This window comes from Daphnia pulex, chromosome 9 (assembly GCF_021134715.1).
Source record: "Daphnia pulex isolate KAP4 chromosome 9, ASM2113471v1".
Classification (NCBI taxonomy): Eukaryota; Metazoa; Arthropoda; class Branchiopoda; order Diplostraca; family Daphniidae; genus Daphnia; species Daphnia pulex.
Genome location: NC_060025.1, coordinates 9,577,871 through 9,596,697, shown reverse-complemented (window position 1 = coordinate 9,596,697; position 18,827 = coordinate 9,577,871). Strand labels below are relative to the sequence as shown.

Sequence of the window (18,827 nt, the reverse complement as noted above, 5' to 3'; positions counted from 1 at the left end):
TACAACGCCGTCACTTACCTTCTCTTTACTTCTGGAAAAACCTCATTCTGTAGGTCGATAACACAAACCCATTTTTTTCTGTGTTACATTCCTGGCCTGTGTCTTGTACACTCCCAGTCGATTTTTTACTCTTTCCTGGCTTGGCAATACGCCCCCAGTTGATAAATCCTTTACATATTTTTTTGATAAAAATATTGTGTACTCTGTACCATAAAACTAATATTAATTGTTTTTAATAAAACACCCCTCTCCTGTAGAGAAAGAACCCAGGATGGCCCACACGAACGAAAACATCATCAGAGCAGAGGCCATTGTAAAAGACTGCTTCACTGCCTCGCTCCTAGCCGGAGATCGGAACGGCATCCGCGAGAGACTCTCCCGGATTCTCCCAGCAGGAGCGTATCCACTCTGCAACCTCCGGGGCGGATATGATCCTACCCAATCCGGGCCCTCCGGATCTGGATATACAACCCGACATCAACCCATGAGACGCCGGGGAGCTCCATATGGAGCCAGACCTCCACCATCCATTCCGATGGCTTATCTCTCAGCCGCCCAACGAGACGAACTGCAACAACTGGAGCAAGAAAAAAGCAGACAAATATTGGCCCGGGCTGAAGCACGGGAAGCTGGCAGCTTCATCGCTCAAGAGGAGCGCCGACTGGCTACCATGGCGAATATCAACCTACAACAGGCCGAATTGGACCGCCAAAAAGCGGCTCTCCAACGTCCACCATCATTCATCCCTGGTAAACGAACTGCATTCAGCCCAGGACAGCAAACGTCATCACTGACCCCACAGATTCCACTGCTAAAAATTACAATTCCGGCCACTTCAACTACGGACGCCGAAAGCCAACTCTTGGCATCACCAAGCAAGGACGTTACAATGAAAGACAAAACTTCTGAACGATCCGAAGAACTTTTTGGCCCCGAGTACACCAATTACCGTTTCGGATGATGTAACACTCACAAAATAACCAAAAAATAATAAATGGCACTATCAACAACTACCTGGTTCACCCAACTTATTTATTTTATTACAAAAAGCAAGTGTTGTGGCGGCCGCATCAGCGGGTGGGGGCCCCTGTGGGCATCCCCAGTGGGGTGACCCCGCTCGGCGTCACTGGGCGTCCCCAGGAGGCTCTGCTCTACCAGAACATTTGCATGTCGCAAATCCCTTATCAATGGGATACACTGGCGGCCCCGGGAATCGAACCCGGAATGGCGGCGTGCCCCGCCAGCTGGCTAACCATCAAGCCAGACGACATATCGGCCAACAAACTCTTTTTGCATATCTTTCACCGCGACCACAAGTATTAATGAAATACGAATTAAAAACCAAAAATCTTGAGCTCAGAAGACTCTGACGGACCCGGGGATCGAACCGAGGCGTCGGCGTGCCTCGGCGGCTGGCTGCCAACTGAGCTATACTACATACCACTTGGTTAAACTTTTTTAGCATAACTCTCTTGGCTATGAGAATCAGCAGTAAACGCGCCATATTGCCCTCGGCAACACCCAGGACCACACAGTTAGCAGCTATCAGCCACTTCCATCGAAGGAATCTTTTTTCCTCATCGACACCACAAGGATGTCGAGAGAAGGCTTCAGCATGGGCCGCCGGGAATCGAACCCAGGCCTCCCGTGTGCCTGCTGGAGACGTTCCAGAGGAGCCATATGAACACACTACAGATGCACGGCTCTGATACTCATATTATGAACCACATAATTAATGAACATATATATAAAAACAGACGCGGCTTTTCGCCTTAGAACACTCTCGTGGACGTCTGCCAGGGGAGGGAATATCCACGCCGTGATTGTGGCTCGGGTCCGTAAGGTCCCACAGTTTAGAGTCGTGCACCCGCCGTAACTTTAAGGAACCAATGCCGTCCGCTACAACGGGCACCAAGATCCTCTCAGCTCGACTTCGGGCCGTCCATGAGCGTTTGATCACAGCATATGCCCCAGTGGCGGTAGCGGCTCCCCACTTTTACATGGTTCGCGCCCCTGGGGACACACACGGTGGCTACTACTCATTAGCCTTAGACTTTTTTGGCAGATTCGCCTATGTCACCCACCATTTAAGCGGTGTCTCCGAGATTCGAACCCGGCTCTTCTGGATACTATTCCAGTGCACTACCATTGTGCTAAGTGACATATCAACCAGCTAACATATTTGTGACCCCTATGTTGGACTCTGGGCACTCTGAGCCTTAAACACATTTGTTTCTGGGATAAAAACATTTCTTGGACATCAATTGGGAATTGCCCACCTGGTTCCATGGTAATCCGGAATTGGACGCACCGGGATTCGAACCCGGACGTTCTGAACACGAGTTCAGCGCTCTACCAACTGAGCTACTTGACATATCAACAAATAAACTTTTTGTTAGTCACTATATTGGACTTCGGGTATAACCAAGGTAAACTTCAAAATACGGGAATACCATATAAACGTACGTGCTTGTACACATGCCAGTTGCACCGGAATAAATTATATGACCACCGAAACAAATCGAAACGACTACTAAGGGTCATTACATATAATCTTTAAACTGGCCTACCTAACCTGACAGGCGGTCTAAACATTCCTGGATCTAGGAAAAATATCACAGAATACCGGCTCCGCCGGAATAAAATCCTACGACCTCGGACACAAATAAAAACGATTATTATTTCACATATCATCTTTAAACTGGCCTACCTAACCCGACAGGCGGTCTAAAAATTCCCGGATCTAGGTAAAAATATCACAGAATACCGGCTCCGCCGGAATAAAATTCTACGACCTCGGACGCAAATAGAAACGATTATTATTTCACATATAATCTTTAAACTGGCCTACCTAACCTGACAGGCGGTCTCAACATTCCCAGATCTAGGAAAAATATCACAGAATACCGGCTCTGCCGGAATAAAATGTTACGACCTCGGACGCAAACAGAAAAGATTAGTATTCCACATATAATCTTAAAACTGGCCTACCTAACCTAACAGGCGGTCTAAAAAAACCAAAATCGATCTTTTTTTCAGGATAATCTTGAATTGGATCCACCGGGATTTGAACCCGGACGTTCTGAACACGAGTTCAGCGCTCTTCCAACTGAGCTACTTGACATATCAGCCAACAAACTTTGTGTTAGTCACTATATTGGACTTCTGGTATAACCAATGTAAATTGCAAAATCGATTCTGGCAAAGCTTGAAAAATGAAACCTGCAATAATCGACCTCTTTTCGGGATAACCTGGAATTGGATCCACCGGGAATTGAACCCGGACGTTCTGAACGCGAGTTCAGCGCTCTTCCAACTGAGCTACTTGACATATCAGCCAACAATCTTTGTGTTAGTCACTATATTGGACTTCTGGTATAACCAATGTAAAAATCGATTCTGGCAAAGCTTGAAAAATGAAACCTGCAATAATCGACCTCTTTTCGGGAGGATCTGGAATTGGATCCACCGGGAATTGAACCCGGACGTTCTGAACACGAGTTCAGCGCTCTACCAACTGAGCTAATTGACATGTCGACCAATACATTTTTTATTAGTTACTATATTGGACTTCGAGTATAACCAATACAAATTTCAAAATACGGGGAATACCGCATAAACGTAGGTAACGAATCGGTAAAAACCTCCAAAAACAATCCTGGCAGAGCTCGGAAAACGACCAGATCAAACCTGCAGTAACGAATCAAGCAAAATTCTTCAAAATCGATCCTGGCAAAGCTTGGAAAATATTTTTCAGCAACACAAAATACAAAAACGGCACTTTTTAACTATCCGACGGTCGACAATTGGCCACCGGCAGCAAACCAGTAGGGAAAGCGGAGAAAACTGAACTCCCTCGCGGACATTACGACCGCCCGGGATAGCCTAAGAGCCCGGGGGGATCAGGGAATGACGGGTTCGGCGAGAACGGCTACTCTTGCGCCCAGTACTCGGCCCGCTTAACCGGACCTTTTTAGACCAGACGATACAGCCAAAATAAAAAGCTCACAGTTTTAAGCCGAAAATGTATCCATGGGACACGCCGTAATTTCACGGCTTTTACTGATTTTATAAAAAACATAAAACCTTTCAAAAAAACATATAAAATATGGACGACATATCTTGGATTAGTGCAACCACCACATGAATCCAATACGGAATGTTCTAGAAGATTCTAGAACGTTCTGGAAGGTTCGAGAACAATCCTCGAACGCCCGCGATTTATTAATTGACACTATTGTCTACCCAACCTACGGGGAATTCCTTACCCCCTGAACTTTAAACGCCACCGCTGCGAATCTGGGTATATAAACCCCCGACGTTTATCGTTCCTACATCATTCGACTACAAGAGAGCCAAGAACAAGCTCGTTCCGGAATAGTCTAAGTATCCTCCGCCTCTTTTGGTATACCAAACTTTTTTGTTTAATTTTTTTGTTAAAATGTATCCAAAACAGGTGTTTCTGCTCGCGTCGTGTCTGGCCCTCCATAGCCGGCACTTGGTTTGCGGAATTTCGCCACTCTACCCAACTTCTCTTCCTTCACTTGAATTACCGCCCGACGCCTTAGCCACAACTGGACATCGCAGCACCAGCAGCCTGGATCTACCTCCTGCTAGGACCATCTTTCCAGCCGAGATAGAGCCACACCAATCGAAGGAGCCCTTTCTACAATTGACGTCGCTCCCGGCCCGTCTGCAATCCGAGACAACGCCGTCACTTACCTTCTCTTTACTTCTGGAAAAACCTCATTCTGTAGGTCGATAACACAAACCCATTTTTTTCTGTGTTACATTCCTGGCCTGTGTCTTGTACACTCCCAGTCGATTTTTTACTCTTTCCTGGCTTGGCAATACGCCCCCAGTTGATAAATCCTTTACATATTTTTTTGATAAAAATATTGTGTACTCTGTACCATAAAACTAATATTAATTGTTTTTAATAAAACACCCCTCTCCTGTAGAGAAAGAACCCAGGATGGCCCACACGAACGAAAACATCATCAGAGCAGAGGCCATTGTAAAAGACTGCTTCACTGCCTCGCTCCTAGCCGGAGATCGGAACGGCATCCGCGAGAGACTCTCCCGGATTCTCCCAGCAGGAGCGTATCCACTCTGCAACCTCCGGGGCGGATATGATCCTACCCAATCCGGGCCCTCCGGATCTGGATATACAACCCGACATCAACCCATGAGACGCCGGGGAGCTCCATATGGAGCCAGACCTCCACCATCCATTCCGATGGCTTATCTCTCAGCCGCCCAACGAGACGAACTGCAACAACTGGAGCAAGAAAAAAGCAGACAAATATTGGCCCGGGCTGAAGCACGGGAAGCTGGCAGCTTCATCGCTCAAGAGGAGCGCCGACTGGCTACCATGGCGAATATCAACCTACAACAGGCCGAATTGGACCGCCAAAAAGCGGCTCTCCAACGTCCACCATCATTCATCCCTGGTAAACGAACTGCATTCAGCCCAGGACAGCAAACGTCATCACTGACCCCACAGATTCCACTGCTAAAAATTACAATTCCGGCCACTTCAACTACGGACGCCGAAAGCCAACTCTTGGCATCACCAAGCAAGGACGTTACAATGAAAGACAAAACTTCTGAACGATCCGAAGAACTTTTTGGCCCGAGTACACCAATTACCGTTTCGGATGATGTAACACTCACAAAATAACCAAAAAATAATAAATGGCACTATCAACAACTACCTGGTTCACCCAACTTATTTATTTTATTACAAAAAGCAAGTGTTGTGGCGGCCGCATCAGCGGGTGGGGGCCCCTGTGGGCATCCCCAGTGGGGTGACCCCGCTCGGCGTCACTGGGCGTCCCCAGGAGGCTCTGCTCTACCAGAACATTTGCATGTCGCAAATCCCTTATCAATGGGATACACTGGCGGCCCCGGGAATCGAACCCGGAATGGCGGCGTGCCCCGCCAGCTGGCTAACCATCAAGCCAGACGACATATCGGCCAACAAACTCTTTTTGCATATCTTTCACCGCGACCACAAGTATTAATGAAATACGAATTAAAAACCAAAAATCTTGAGCTCAGAAGACTCTGACGGACCCGGGGATCGAACCCGAGGCGTCGGCGTGCCTCGGCGGCTGGCTGCCAACTGAGCTATACTACATACCACTTGGTTAAACTTTTTTAGCATAACTCTCTTGGCTATGAGAATCAGCAGTAAACGCGCCATATTGCCCTCGGCAACACCCAGGACCACACAGTTAGCAGCTATCAGCCACTTCCATCGAAGGAATCTTTTTTCCTCATCGACACCACAAGGATGTCGAGAGAAGGCTTCAGCATGGGCCGCCGGGAATCGAACCCAGGCCTCCCGTGTGCCTGCTGGAGACGTTCCAGAGGAGCCATATGAACACACTACAGATGCACGGCTCTGATACTCATATTATGAACCACATAATTAATGAACATATATATAAAAACAGACGCGGCTTTTCGCCTTAGAACACTCTCGTGGACGTCTGCCAGGGGAGGGAATATCCACGCCGTGATTGTGGCTCGGGTCCGTAAGGTCCCACAGTTTAGAGTCGTGCACCCGCCGTAACTTTAAGGAACCAATGCCGTCCGCTACAACGGGCACCAAGATCCTCTCAGCTCGACTTCGGGCCGTCCATGAGCGTTTGATCACAGCATATGCCCCAGTGGCGGTAGCGGCTCCCCACTTTTACATGGTTCGCGCCCCTGGGGACACACACGGTGGCTACTACTCATTAGCCTTAGACTTTTTTGGCAGAATCGCCTATGTCACCCACCATTTAAGCGGTGTCTCCGAGATTCGAACCCGGCTCTTCTGGATACTATTCCAGTGCACTACCATTGTGCTAAGTGACATATCAACCAGCTAACATATTTGTGACCCCTATGTTGGACTCTGGGCACTCTGAGCCTTAAACACATTTGTTTCTGGGATAAAAACATTTCTTGGACATCAATTGGGAATTGCCCACCTGGTTCCATGGTAATCCGGAATTGGACGCACCGGGATTCGAACCCGGACGTTCTGAACACGAGTTCAGCGCTCTACCAACTGAGCTACTTGACATATCAACAAATAAACTTTTTGTTAGTCACTATATTGGACTTCGGGTATAACCAAGGTAAACTTCAAAATACGGGAATACCATATAAACGTACGTGCTTGTACACATGCCAGTTGCACCGGAATAAATTATATGACCACCGAAACAAATCGAAACGACTACTAAGGGTCATTACATATAATCTTTAAACTGGCCTACCTAACCTGACAGGCGGTCTAAACATTCCTGGATCTAGGAAAAATATCACAGAATACCGGCTCCGCCGGAATAAAATCCTACGACCTCGGACACAAATAAAAACGATTATTATTTCACATATCATCTTTAAACTGGCCTACCTAACCCGACAGGCGGTCTAAAAATTCCCGGATCTAGGTAAAAATATCACAGAATACCGGCTCCGCCGGAATAAAATTCTACGACCTCGGACGCAAATAGAAACGATTATTATTTCACATATAATCTTTAAACTGGCCTACCTAACCTGACAGGCGGTCTCAACATTCCCAGATCTAGGAAAAATATCACAGAATACCGGCTCTGCCGGAATAAAATGTTACGACCTCGGACGCAAACAGAAAAGATTAGTATTCCACATATAATCTTAAAACTGGCCTACCTAACCTAACAGGCGGTCTAAAAAAACCAAAATCGATCTTTTTTTCAGGATAATCTTGAATTGGATCCACCGGGATTTGAACCCGGACGTTCTGAACACGAGTTCAGCGCTCTTCCAACTGAGCTACTTGACATATCAGCCAACAAACTTTGTGTTAGTCACTATATTGGACTTCTGGTATAACCAATGTAAATTGCAAAATCGATTCTGGCAAAGCTTGAAAAATGAAACCTGCAATAATCGACCTCTTTTCGGGATAACCTGGAATTGGATCCACCGGGAATTGAACCCGGACGTTCTGAACGCGAGTTCAGCGCTCTTCCAACTGAGCTACTTGACATATCAGCCAACAATCTTTGTGTTAGTCACTATATTGGACTTCTGGTATAACCAATGTAAAAATCGATTCTGGCAAAGCTTGAAAAATGAAACCTGCAATAATCGACCTCTTTTCGGGAGGATCTGGAATTGGATCCACCGGGAATTGAACCCGGACGTTCTGAACACGAGTTCAGCGCTCTACCAACTGAGCTAATTGACATGTCGACCAATACATTTTTTATTAGTTACTATATTGGACTTCGAGTATAACCAATACAAATTTCAAAATACGGGGAATACCGCATAAACGTAGGTAACGAATCGGTAAAAACCTCCAAAAACAATCCTGGCAGAGCTCGGAAAACGACCAGATCAAACCTGCAGTAACGAATCAAGCAAAATTCTTCAAAATCGATCCTGGCAAAGCTTGGAAAATATTTTTCAGCAACACAAAATACAAAAACGGCACTTTTTAACTATCCGACGGTCGACAATTGGCCACCGGCAGCAAACCAGTAGGGAAAGCGGAGAAAACTGAACTCCCTCGCGGACATTACGACCGCCCGGGATAGCCTAAGAGCCCGGGGGGATCAGGGAATGACGGGTTCGGCGAGAACGGCTACTCTTGCGCCCAGTACTCGGCCCGCTTAACCGGACCTTTTTAGACCAGACGATACAGCCAAAATAAAAAGCTCACAGTTTTAAGCCGAAAATGTATCCATGGGACACGCCGTAATTTCACGGCTTTTACTGATTTTATAAAAAACATAAAACCTTTCAAAAAAACATATAAAATATGGACGACATATCTTGGATTAGTGCAACCACCACATGAATCCAATACGGAATGTTCTAGAAGATTCTAGAACGTTCTGGAAGGTTCGAGAACAATCCTCGAACGCCCGCGATTTATTAATTGACACTATTGTCTACCCAACCTACGGGGAATTCCTTACCCCCTGAACTTTAAACGCCACCGCTGCGAATCTGGGTATATAAACCCCCGACGTTTATCGTTCCTACATCATTCGACTACAAGAGAGCCAAGAACAAGCTCGTTCCGGAATAGTCTAAGTATCCTCCGCCTCTTTTGGTATACCAAACTTTTTTGTTTAATTTTTTTGTTAAAATGTATCCAAAACAGGTGTTTCTGCTCGCGTCGTGTCTGGCCCTCCATAGCCGGCACTTGGTTTGCGGAATTTCGCCACTCTACCCAACTTCTCTTCCTTCACTTGAATTACCGCCCGACGCCTTAGCCACAACTGGACATCGCAGCACCAGCAGCCTGGATCTACCTCCTGCTAGGACCATCTTTCCAGCCGAGATAGAGCCACACCAATCGAAGGAGCCCTTTCTACAATTGACGTCGCTCCCGGCCCGTCTGCAATCCGAGACAACGCCGTCACTTACCTTCTCTTTACTTCTGGAAAAACCTCATTCTGTAGGTCGATAACACAAACCCATTTTTTTCTGTGTTACATTCCTGGCCTGTGTCTTGTACACTCCCAGTCGATTTTTTACTCTTTCCTGGCTTGGCAATACGCCCCCAGTTGATAAATCCTTTACATATTTTTTTGATAAAAATATTGTGTACTCTGTACCATAAAACTAATATTAATTGTTTTTAATAAAACACCCCTCTCCTGTAGAGAAAGAACCCAGGATGGCCCACACGAACGAAAACATCATCAGAGCAGAGGCCATTGTAAAAGACTGCTTCACTGCCTCGCTCCTAGCCGGAGATCGGAACGGCATCCGCGAGAGACTCTCCCGGATTCTCCCAGCAGGAGCGTATCCACTCTGCAACCTCCGGGGCGGATATGATCCTACCCAATCCGGGCCCTCCGGATCTGGATATACAACCCGACATCAACCCATGAGACGCCGGGGAGCTCCATATGGAGCCAGACCTCCACCATCCATTCCGATGGCTTATCTCTCAGCCGCCCAACGAGACGAACTGCAACAACTGGAGCAAGAAAAAAGCAGACAAATATTGGCCCGGGCTGAAGCACGGGAAGCTGGCAGCTTCATCGCTCAAGAGGAGCGCCGACTGGCTACCATGGCGAATATCAACCTACAACAGGCCGAATTGGACCGCCAAAAAGCGGCTCTCCAACGTCCACCATCATTCATCCCTGGTAAACGAACTGCATTCAGCCCAGGACAGCAAACGTCATCACTGACCCCACAGATTCCACTGCTAAAAATTACAATTCCGGCCACTTCAACTACGGACGCCGAAAGCCAACTCTTGGCATCACCAAGCAAGGACGTTACAATGAAAGACAAAACTTCTGAACGATCCGAAGAACTTTTTGGCCCGAGTACACCAATTACCGTTTCGGATGATGTAACACTCACAAAATAACCAAAAAATAATAAATGGCACTATCAACAACTACCTGGTTCACCCAACTTATTTATTTTATTACAAAAAGCAAGTGTTGTGGCGGCCGCATCAGCGGGTGGGGGCCCCTGTGGGCATCCCCAGTGGGGTGACCCCGCTCGGCGTCACTGGGCGTCCCCAGGAGGCTCTGCTCTACCAGAACATTTGCATGTCGCAAATCCCTTATCAATGGGATACACTGGCGGCCCCGGGAATCGAACCCGGAATGGCGGCGTGCCCCGCCAGCTGGCTAACCATCAAGCCAGACGACATATCGGCCAACAAACTCTTTTTGCATATCTTTCACCGCGACCACAAGTATTAATGAAATACGAATTAAAAACCAAAAATCTTGAGCTCAGAAGACTCTGACGGACCCGGGGATCGAACCCGAGGCGTCGGCGTGCCTCGGCGGCTGGCTGCCAACTGAGCTATACTACATACCACTTGGTTAAACTTTTTTAGCATAACTCTCTTGGCTATGAGAATCAGCAGTAAACGCGCCATATTGCCCTCGGCAACACCCAGGACCACACAGTTAGCAGCTATCAGCCACTTCCATCGAAGGAATCTTTTTTCCTCATCGACACCACAAGGATGTCGAGAGAAGGCTTCAGCATGGGCCGCCGGGAATCGAACCCAGGCCTCCCGTGTGCCTGCTGGAGACGTTCCAGAGGAGCCATATGAACACACTACAGATGCACGGCTCTGATACTCATATTATGAACCACATAATTAATGAACATATATATAAAAACAGACGCGGCTTTTCGCCTTAGAACACTCTCGTGGACGTCTGCCAGGGGAGGGAATATCCACGCCGTGATTGTGGCTCGGGTCCGTAAGGTCCCACAGTTTAGAGTCGTGCACCCGCCGTAACTTTAAGGAACCAATGCCGTCCGCTACAACGGGCACCAAGATCCTCTCAGCTCGACTTCGGGCCGTCCATGAGCGTTTGATCACAGCATATGCCCCAGTGGCGGTAGCGGCTCCCCACTTTTACATGGTTCGCGCCCCTGGGGACACACACGGTGGCTACTACTCATTAGCCTTAGACTTTTTTGGCAGAATCGCCTATGTCACCCACCATTTAAGCGGTGTCTCCGAGATTCGAACCCGGCTCTTCTGGATACTATTCCAGTGCACTACCATTGTGCTAAGTGACATATCAACCAGCTAACATATTTGTGACCCCTATGTTGGACTCTGGGCACTCTGAGCCTTAAACACATTTGTTTCTGGGATAAAAACATTTCTTGGACATCAATTGGGAATTGCCCACCTGGTTCCATGGTAATCCGGAATTGGACGCACCGGGATTCGAACCCGGACGTTCTGAACACGAGTTCAGCGCTCTACCAACTGAGCTACTTGACATATCAACAAATAAACTTTTTGTTAGTCACTATATTGGACTTCGGGTATAACCAAGGTAAACTTCAAAATACGGGAATACCATATAAACGTACGTGCTTGTACACATGCCAGTTGCACCGGAATAAATTATATGACCACCGAAACAAATCGAAACGACTACTAAGGGTCATTACATATAATCTTTAAACTGGCCTACCTAACCTGACAGGCGGTCTAAACATTCCTGGATCTAGGAAAAATATCACAGAATACCGGCTCCGCCGGAATAAAATCCTACGACCTCGGACACAAATAAAAACGATTATTATTTCACATATCATCTTTAAACTGGCCTACCTAACCCGACAGGCGGTCTAAAAATTCCCGGATCTAGGTAAAAATATCACAGAATACCGGCTCCGCCGGAATAAAATTCTACGACCTCGGACGCAAATAGAAACGATTATTATTTCACATATAATCTTTAAACTGGCCTACCTAACCTGACAGGCGGTCTCAACATTCCCAGATCTAGGAAAAATATCACAGAATACCGGCTCTGCCGGAATAAAATGTTACGACCTCGGACGCAAACAGAAAAGATTAGTATTCCACATATAATCTTAAAACTGGCCTACCTAACCTAACAGGCGGTCTAAAAAAACCAAAATCGATCTTTTTTTCAGGATAATCTTGAATTGGATCCACCGGGATTTGAACCCGGACGTTCTGAACACGAGTTCAGCGCTCTTCCAACTGAGCTACTTGACATATCAGCCAACAAACTTTGTGTTAGTCACTATATTGGACTTCTGGTATAACCAATGTAAATTGCAAAATCGATTCTGGCAAAGCTTGAAAAATGAAACCTGCAATAATCGACCTCTTTTCGGGATAACCTGGAATTGGATCCACCGGGAATTGAACCCGGACGTTCTGAACGCGAGTTCAGCGCTCTTCCAACTGAGCTACTTGACATATCAGCCAACAATCTTTGTGTTAGTCACTATATTGGACTTCTGGTATAACCAATGTAAAAATCGATTCTGGCAAAGCTTGAAAAATGAAACCTGCAATAATCGACCTCTTTTCGGGAGGATCTGGAATTGGATCCACCGGGAATTGAACCCGGACGTTCTGAACACGAGTTCAGCGCTCTACCAACTGAGCTAATTGACATGTCGACCAATACATTTTTTATTAGTTACTATATTGGACTTCGAGTATAACCAATACAAATTTCAAAATACGGGGAATACCGCATAAACGTAGGTAACGAATCGGTAAAAACCTCCAAAAACAATCCTGGCAGAGCTCGGAAAACGACCAGATCAAACCTGCAGTAACGAATCAAGCAAAATTCTTCAAAATCGATCCTGGCAAAGCTTGGAAAATATTTTTCAGCAACACAAAATACAAAAACGGCACTTTTTAACTATCCGACGGTCGACAATTGGCCACCGGCAGCAAACCAGTAGGGAAAGCGGAGAAAACTGAACTCCCTCGCGGACATTACGACCGCCCGGGATAGCCTAAGAGCCCGGGGGGATCAGGGAATGACGGGTTCGGCGAGAACGGCTACTCTTGCGCCCAGTACTCGGCCCGCTTAACCGGACCTTTTTAGACCAGACGATACAGCCAAAATAAAAAGCTCACAGTTTTAAGCCGAAAATGTATCCATGGGACACGCCGTAATTTCACGGCTTTTACTGATTTTATAAAAAACATAAAACCTTTCAAAAAAACATATAAAATATGGACGACATATCTTGGATTAGTGCAACCACCACATGAATCCAATACGGAATGTTCTAGAAGATTCTAGAACGTTCTGGAAGGTTCGAGAACAATCCTCGAACGCCCGCGATTTATTAATTGACACTATTGTCTACCCAACCTACGGGGAATTCCTTACCCCCTGAACTTTAAACGCCACCGCTGCGAATCTGGGTATATAAACCCCCGACGTTTATCGTTCCTACATCATTCGACTACAAGAGAGCCAAGAACAAGCTCGTTCCGGAATAGTCTAAGTATCCTCCGCCTCTTTTGGTATACCAAACTTTTTTGTTTAATTTTTTTGTTAAAATGTATCCAAAACAGGTGTTTCTGCTCGCGTCGTGTCTGGCCCTCCATAGCCGGCACTTGGTTTGCGGAATTTCGCCACTCTACCCAACCCCCGCTCTTCCAACTGAGCTACTTGACATATCAGCCAACAAACTTTGTGTTAGTCACTATATTGGACTTCTGGTATAACCAATGTAAATTGCAAAATCGATTCTGGCAAAGCTTGAAAAATGAAACCTGCAATAATCGACCTCTTTTCGGGATAACCTGAAATTGGATCCACCGGGAATTGAACCCGGACGTTCTGAACACGAGTTCAGCGCTCTTCCAACTGAGCTACTTGACATATCAGCCAAGAATCTTTGTGTTAGTCACTATATTAGACTTCTGGTATAACCAATGTAAATTCCAAAATCGATTCTGGCAAAGCTTGAAAAATGAAACCTGCAATAATCGACCTCTTTTCGGGATAATCTGGAATTGGATCCACCGGGAATTGAACCCGGACGTTCTGAACACGAGTTCAGCGCTCTACCAACTGAGCTAATTGACATGTCGACCAATACATTTTTTATTAGTTACTATATTGGACTTCGAGTATAACCAATACAAATTTCAAAATACGGGGAATACCGCATAAACGTAGGTAACGAATCGGTAAAAACCTCCAAAATCAATCCTGGCAGAGCTCGGAAAACGACCAGATCAAACCTGCAGTAACGAATCAAGCAAAATTCTTCAAAATCGATCCTGGCAAAGCTTGGAAAATATTTTTCAGCAACACAAAATACAAAAACGGCATTTTTTAACTATCCGACGGTCGACAATTGGCCACCGGCAGCAAACCAGTAGGGAAAGCGGAGAAAACTGAACTCCCTCGCGGACATTACGACCGCCCGGGATAGCCTAAGAGCCCGGGGGGATCAGGGAATGACGGGTTCGGCGAGAACGGCTACTCTTGCGCCCAGTACTCGGCCCGCTTAACCGGACCTTTTTAGACCAGACGATACAGCCAAAATAAAAAGCTCACAGTTTTAAGCCGAAAATGTATCCATGGGACACGCCGTAATTTCACGGCTTTTACTGATTTTATAAAAAACATAAAACCTTTCAAAAAAACATATAAAATATGGACGACATATCTTGGATTAGTGCAACCACCACATGAATCCAATACGGAATGTTCTAGAAGATTCTAGAACGTTCTGGAAGGTTCGAGAACAATCCTCGAACGCCCGCGATTTATTAATTGACACTATTGTCTACCCAACCTACGGGGAATTCCTTACCCCCTGAACTTTAAACGCCACCGCTGCGAATCTGGGTATATAAACCCCCGACGTTTATCGTTCCTACATCATTCGACTACAAGAGAGCCAAGAACAAGCTCGTTCCGGAATAGTCTACTAAGTATCTTTTTCACTTTTTTGGTATACCTTTTTGTTTAATTTTTTTGTTGTATCCAATTAAGTGTTTTGTTCGCGTCGTGTCTGGCTCCCCCAAGGGTCGGCACATGGTTTGCGGTCTTTCACCACTCCAGCCAAACGTATCTTCCTTCATTTTTGAACGACCGCCCGACGCCACAGTTACTGGACATCGCAGCACCAGCAGCCCGGATCTACCTCCTGCTAGGACTACTTTTCCAGCTGAGATAGAGCCACACTTATCGAAGGAGCCTTTCTACAATTGACGTCGCTCCCGGCCCGTCTGCAATCCGAGACAACGCCGTCACTTACCTTCTCTCTACTTCATAAATAATCTCACTCTGTAGATTTGTAACATTGGTTACACGGCCTGGTATTTAATAATAACCCGCCCGCCCGAAACACAGAAACTTGATTTCTCCTTTATCCTGGCCTGGTGTTTAGCACACACCTCCCAGTCGATCTATTTGTTTATCCTGGCCCGGTGTTTAGCACACACCCCCCAGTTGAATTATTATTTTTTTGGCTTAGCGCCAACCGGGATTCGAACCCGAGTCTTCTGGAACTTGAGTCCAGTGCTCTACCGACTGAGCCAAATCTCCTTTCCGATGATTCCAAATATAAAAACATCAACGGATTAATACTATAATTAGCACCATTATCACAATTAACGAATGCCAGACTGGGCAACGGTGCAAGCAGCAGCATACAGCAACCATTGCAAAATCATCATAAGAGTGCCACTACCAGCACGGGAACACAGCTCTGCTTACTACTTCCAGCTACATCCGACGATTACGATCCGCAATAAATATATCCTGGTCATCCCAAACGATTCGGGTGATTCAGCAATCTTCCACCGCTTCTACGCCAGTGACCATCACAAATCAGGGCACGGTTGCAGCAGATTATACAACAGCTCACTCAAAGGCAACTGGGGTTTTTTTCTACCCCACCAAGGAAGCCAGTGGTACGAATACCTCACGATCCCAAAAACTCACTGGGTTTTCGACTGTCTCTGGGCCCACCCAAAAGAAGGACCAATTTCAACGGAACAATTCCGCCGGGATCCCCAATTAATCTGGGAAAATCAAATACCGGTTCCTCCACACGACACGGAAAGTGAATCGGAAACCGAACACACATTCCGCTGCGGAAACCAATCGGAGGAAGAGGAAATCAACCTGGAGGAAGACATTCCAGACACCTTAGATCACCACGAAGCTGTAGCCGTAGATAACTTATTCCGCCACTACCAGGCAGGGACAATTACACCCACAGTAATTTCGGAGACACTGGAATCGATCCTAGGTAGCTCAGGTAGCTCGACCAATATCCCGTCCCCAGATTTACTCAACACATACGTGGAACAACTCATTGAAGTTGACGAACCCTACAGAGCGATCCCTCCGGAGCTGAGACAACCAGCAAACATAAGCTCCCCAGCGAGACCAAATTCTGACGATTGGCTGCAACCACCGCTATCGCAGTCAACAACACCAGAAGAGAGACCAAAATCTCTCCAAATCCCAAGTTTCCAGCCAAACACAGCTCTACACAAAACAAGCACACCAATGGATCGAATGGCCAACCTCCACATGCACCTGAAACAAACAGGCTTTGTAGCAGGTAGCTCACAACACCCTATACGAGCGGAAACTACCACTCCACATCCGGGTATAAACCCCAGAATGCTTTCCGACCAACGAATCCGCGAACTAGGCACATTGGACGCACAATTATCAAACCTGGAAACCGCCATTATTAGAAACAGCAACAAATTGAGCGATGGGCGCCCCCCGGTCAACATCACAGGCACCAAAATTCAAAGTCCGAGCCCGGAATTGGTACTCACGGACGACTTACTCACAGAGTTTAACACAATCGCATTGGCGGCAATGACAAAAATGTCGACTTTACTCATAGACTCACAATTAAAAGCTATGACCACAATCTGGGAAAATAGAAAGGATCTCTTAGATCGATGGAAGCCCGACGAACAAGAAATAGAGGCCGCCAAAAAATTCGAAGCATCTCGCACACACAAAGAAACAGTCTTTAAAGCCAGGCCAATAGCGGGCGGTAAAACAACATATAAATTCGAAGACCAGGAAAAAGGCATCGCGTTCGTCCCGGTGTTGGAAATCCCACCTGGAAACCGACCACCATCCACGAAAAATATTACACGCCCGCGTAGGCCTCAAACCCCGCCAAGGGACTCCGAGCGCTACACAGGAGCTAGACCACGCTCTACTTCGACTCGCGCCCGTATGGACCGACAAAATTACGGCGGTCAAGACTAGGACTCCGACCAGGAAAGGCCCAGGTTTGACCAGCATCGTAATACAAGATATTTCCAGCCGAACCAAAAAAACTAACCAAGAGGCGACGGCACCACCGAAGGGCAAAATTACGTAACATCAAAACAACTATTAAAACAACAGACATAAACGATTTTGTCCTCAACGATGCCGAAATAAACATCGGAACCGGCTTAGCCGAATTATTACACAAAGGCCTTTCCTTTATCCCCACCCATACAAAAAAACAACCGACACAGATAAAAAACGATCTACAACGACTTAGGCGTTTACTCAACCTTAAAATATACTGGGGTCTCAGAGGAAACCCCTCATTTCCTAAATCACTGCTATCCAAACAATGGAAATCCACATGGGAACCTCCACAATACATCAAATTCACGGAAATATGGCAAGAAACATATAAAAAACTAGCTTCAACACATATAACTCGCAGTAACCTCTCGAAAGCTGGTCGAAAAGCCTGCGAAGAGCTTCACAAAGCAACGGAGGTTTACACCCTAAAAGCCGACAAAGGTGGCAAAACAGTTACCTGGTCTAAAAGCAATTATATAAAGGAAGCCCAACGCCAACTATCAGACAAAAAAACATACCGGGAGCTCTCCAAAGAAGAAATGCAAAAAGAACTTATCACACTTGCTACGGATAGAGACGCATTGGCAAAACTTCTTTTGCGGGATAAATTTATAACGAAAAAAGATTTCAACAACATCAGAAACCGACCACCAAAAGCTTCAGCAATTTATTTTCTCCCAAAAATACACAAAGAAACTAGAGCGGACACAAACACTTTCGCAGGGCGACCAATCCTAGCGGCCATGGCCAGTACAACAAGAGATTTTGACCTCTTCCTGGCCGCTTTAACGGAACCACTATTACGGTTAATCCCAGGCTCACTTCAAGACACAACAGCTCTCATCAACGACCTTGAATCCTTAGGGACACTCCCTGAAGGTTGTTCTCTCTTTTCTGCCGACGTGGTCGGGCTCTACCCCAGCATACCATGGGACGAAGGGATTAAGTCAGCAACACAATTCTATGCCGCAAACTTCCACATACTGCTCCATGAAGCACGGGCAAATAACACAATGCGACCACCCAACCCGAGATTATTTAGACAGATGCTAACTCTCGTGGTGAAGAAAAATATCCTCCATCTTCAGAACCAGCAGTGGTTCCACCAACTGAGTGGCACAGCCATGGGATGCTCCATCTCAGTATATTTTGCAAACACGTTTATGTACTACAGAACGG

The 18,827-nt window shown here is 46.4% G+C and overlaps 2 protein-coding genes across 2 annotated transcripts; both read left to right on the top strand.

Moving 5' to 3' along the window:
• The first annotated feature begins 3,611 nt into the window (after window positions 1–3,611).
• LOC124202734 lies at window positions 3,612–5,713 on the top strand. Its single transcript, XM_046599134.1, has 3 exons — window positions 3,612–4,386; window positions 4,457–4,753; window positions 4,962–5,713. The coding sequence occupies exon 3, from the start codon at window positions 4,976–4,978 to the stop codon at window positions 5,681–5,683; it is 708 nt and encodes a 235-aa protein (XP_046455090.1). The 5' UTR covers window positions 3,612–4,386; window positions 4,457–4,753; window positions 4,962–4,975; the 3' UTR covers window positions 5,684–5,713.
• Window positions 5,714–8,315: 2,602 nt separating this feature from the next.
• LOC124202735 lies at window positions 8,316–10,417 on the top strand. The gene is made up of 3 exons (XM_046599135.1): window positions 8,316–9,090; window positions 9,161–9,457; window positions 9,666–10,417. The coding sequence occupies exon 3, from the start codon at window positions 9,680–9,682 to the stop codon at window positions 10,385–10,387; it is 708 nt and encodes a 235-aa protein (XP_046455091.1). The 5' UTR covers window positions 8,316–9,090; window positions 9,161–9,457; window positions 9,666–9,679; the 3' UTR covers window positions 10,388–10,417.
• Window positions 10,418–18,827: the final 8,410 nt, after the last annotated feature.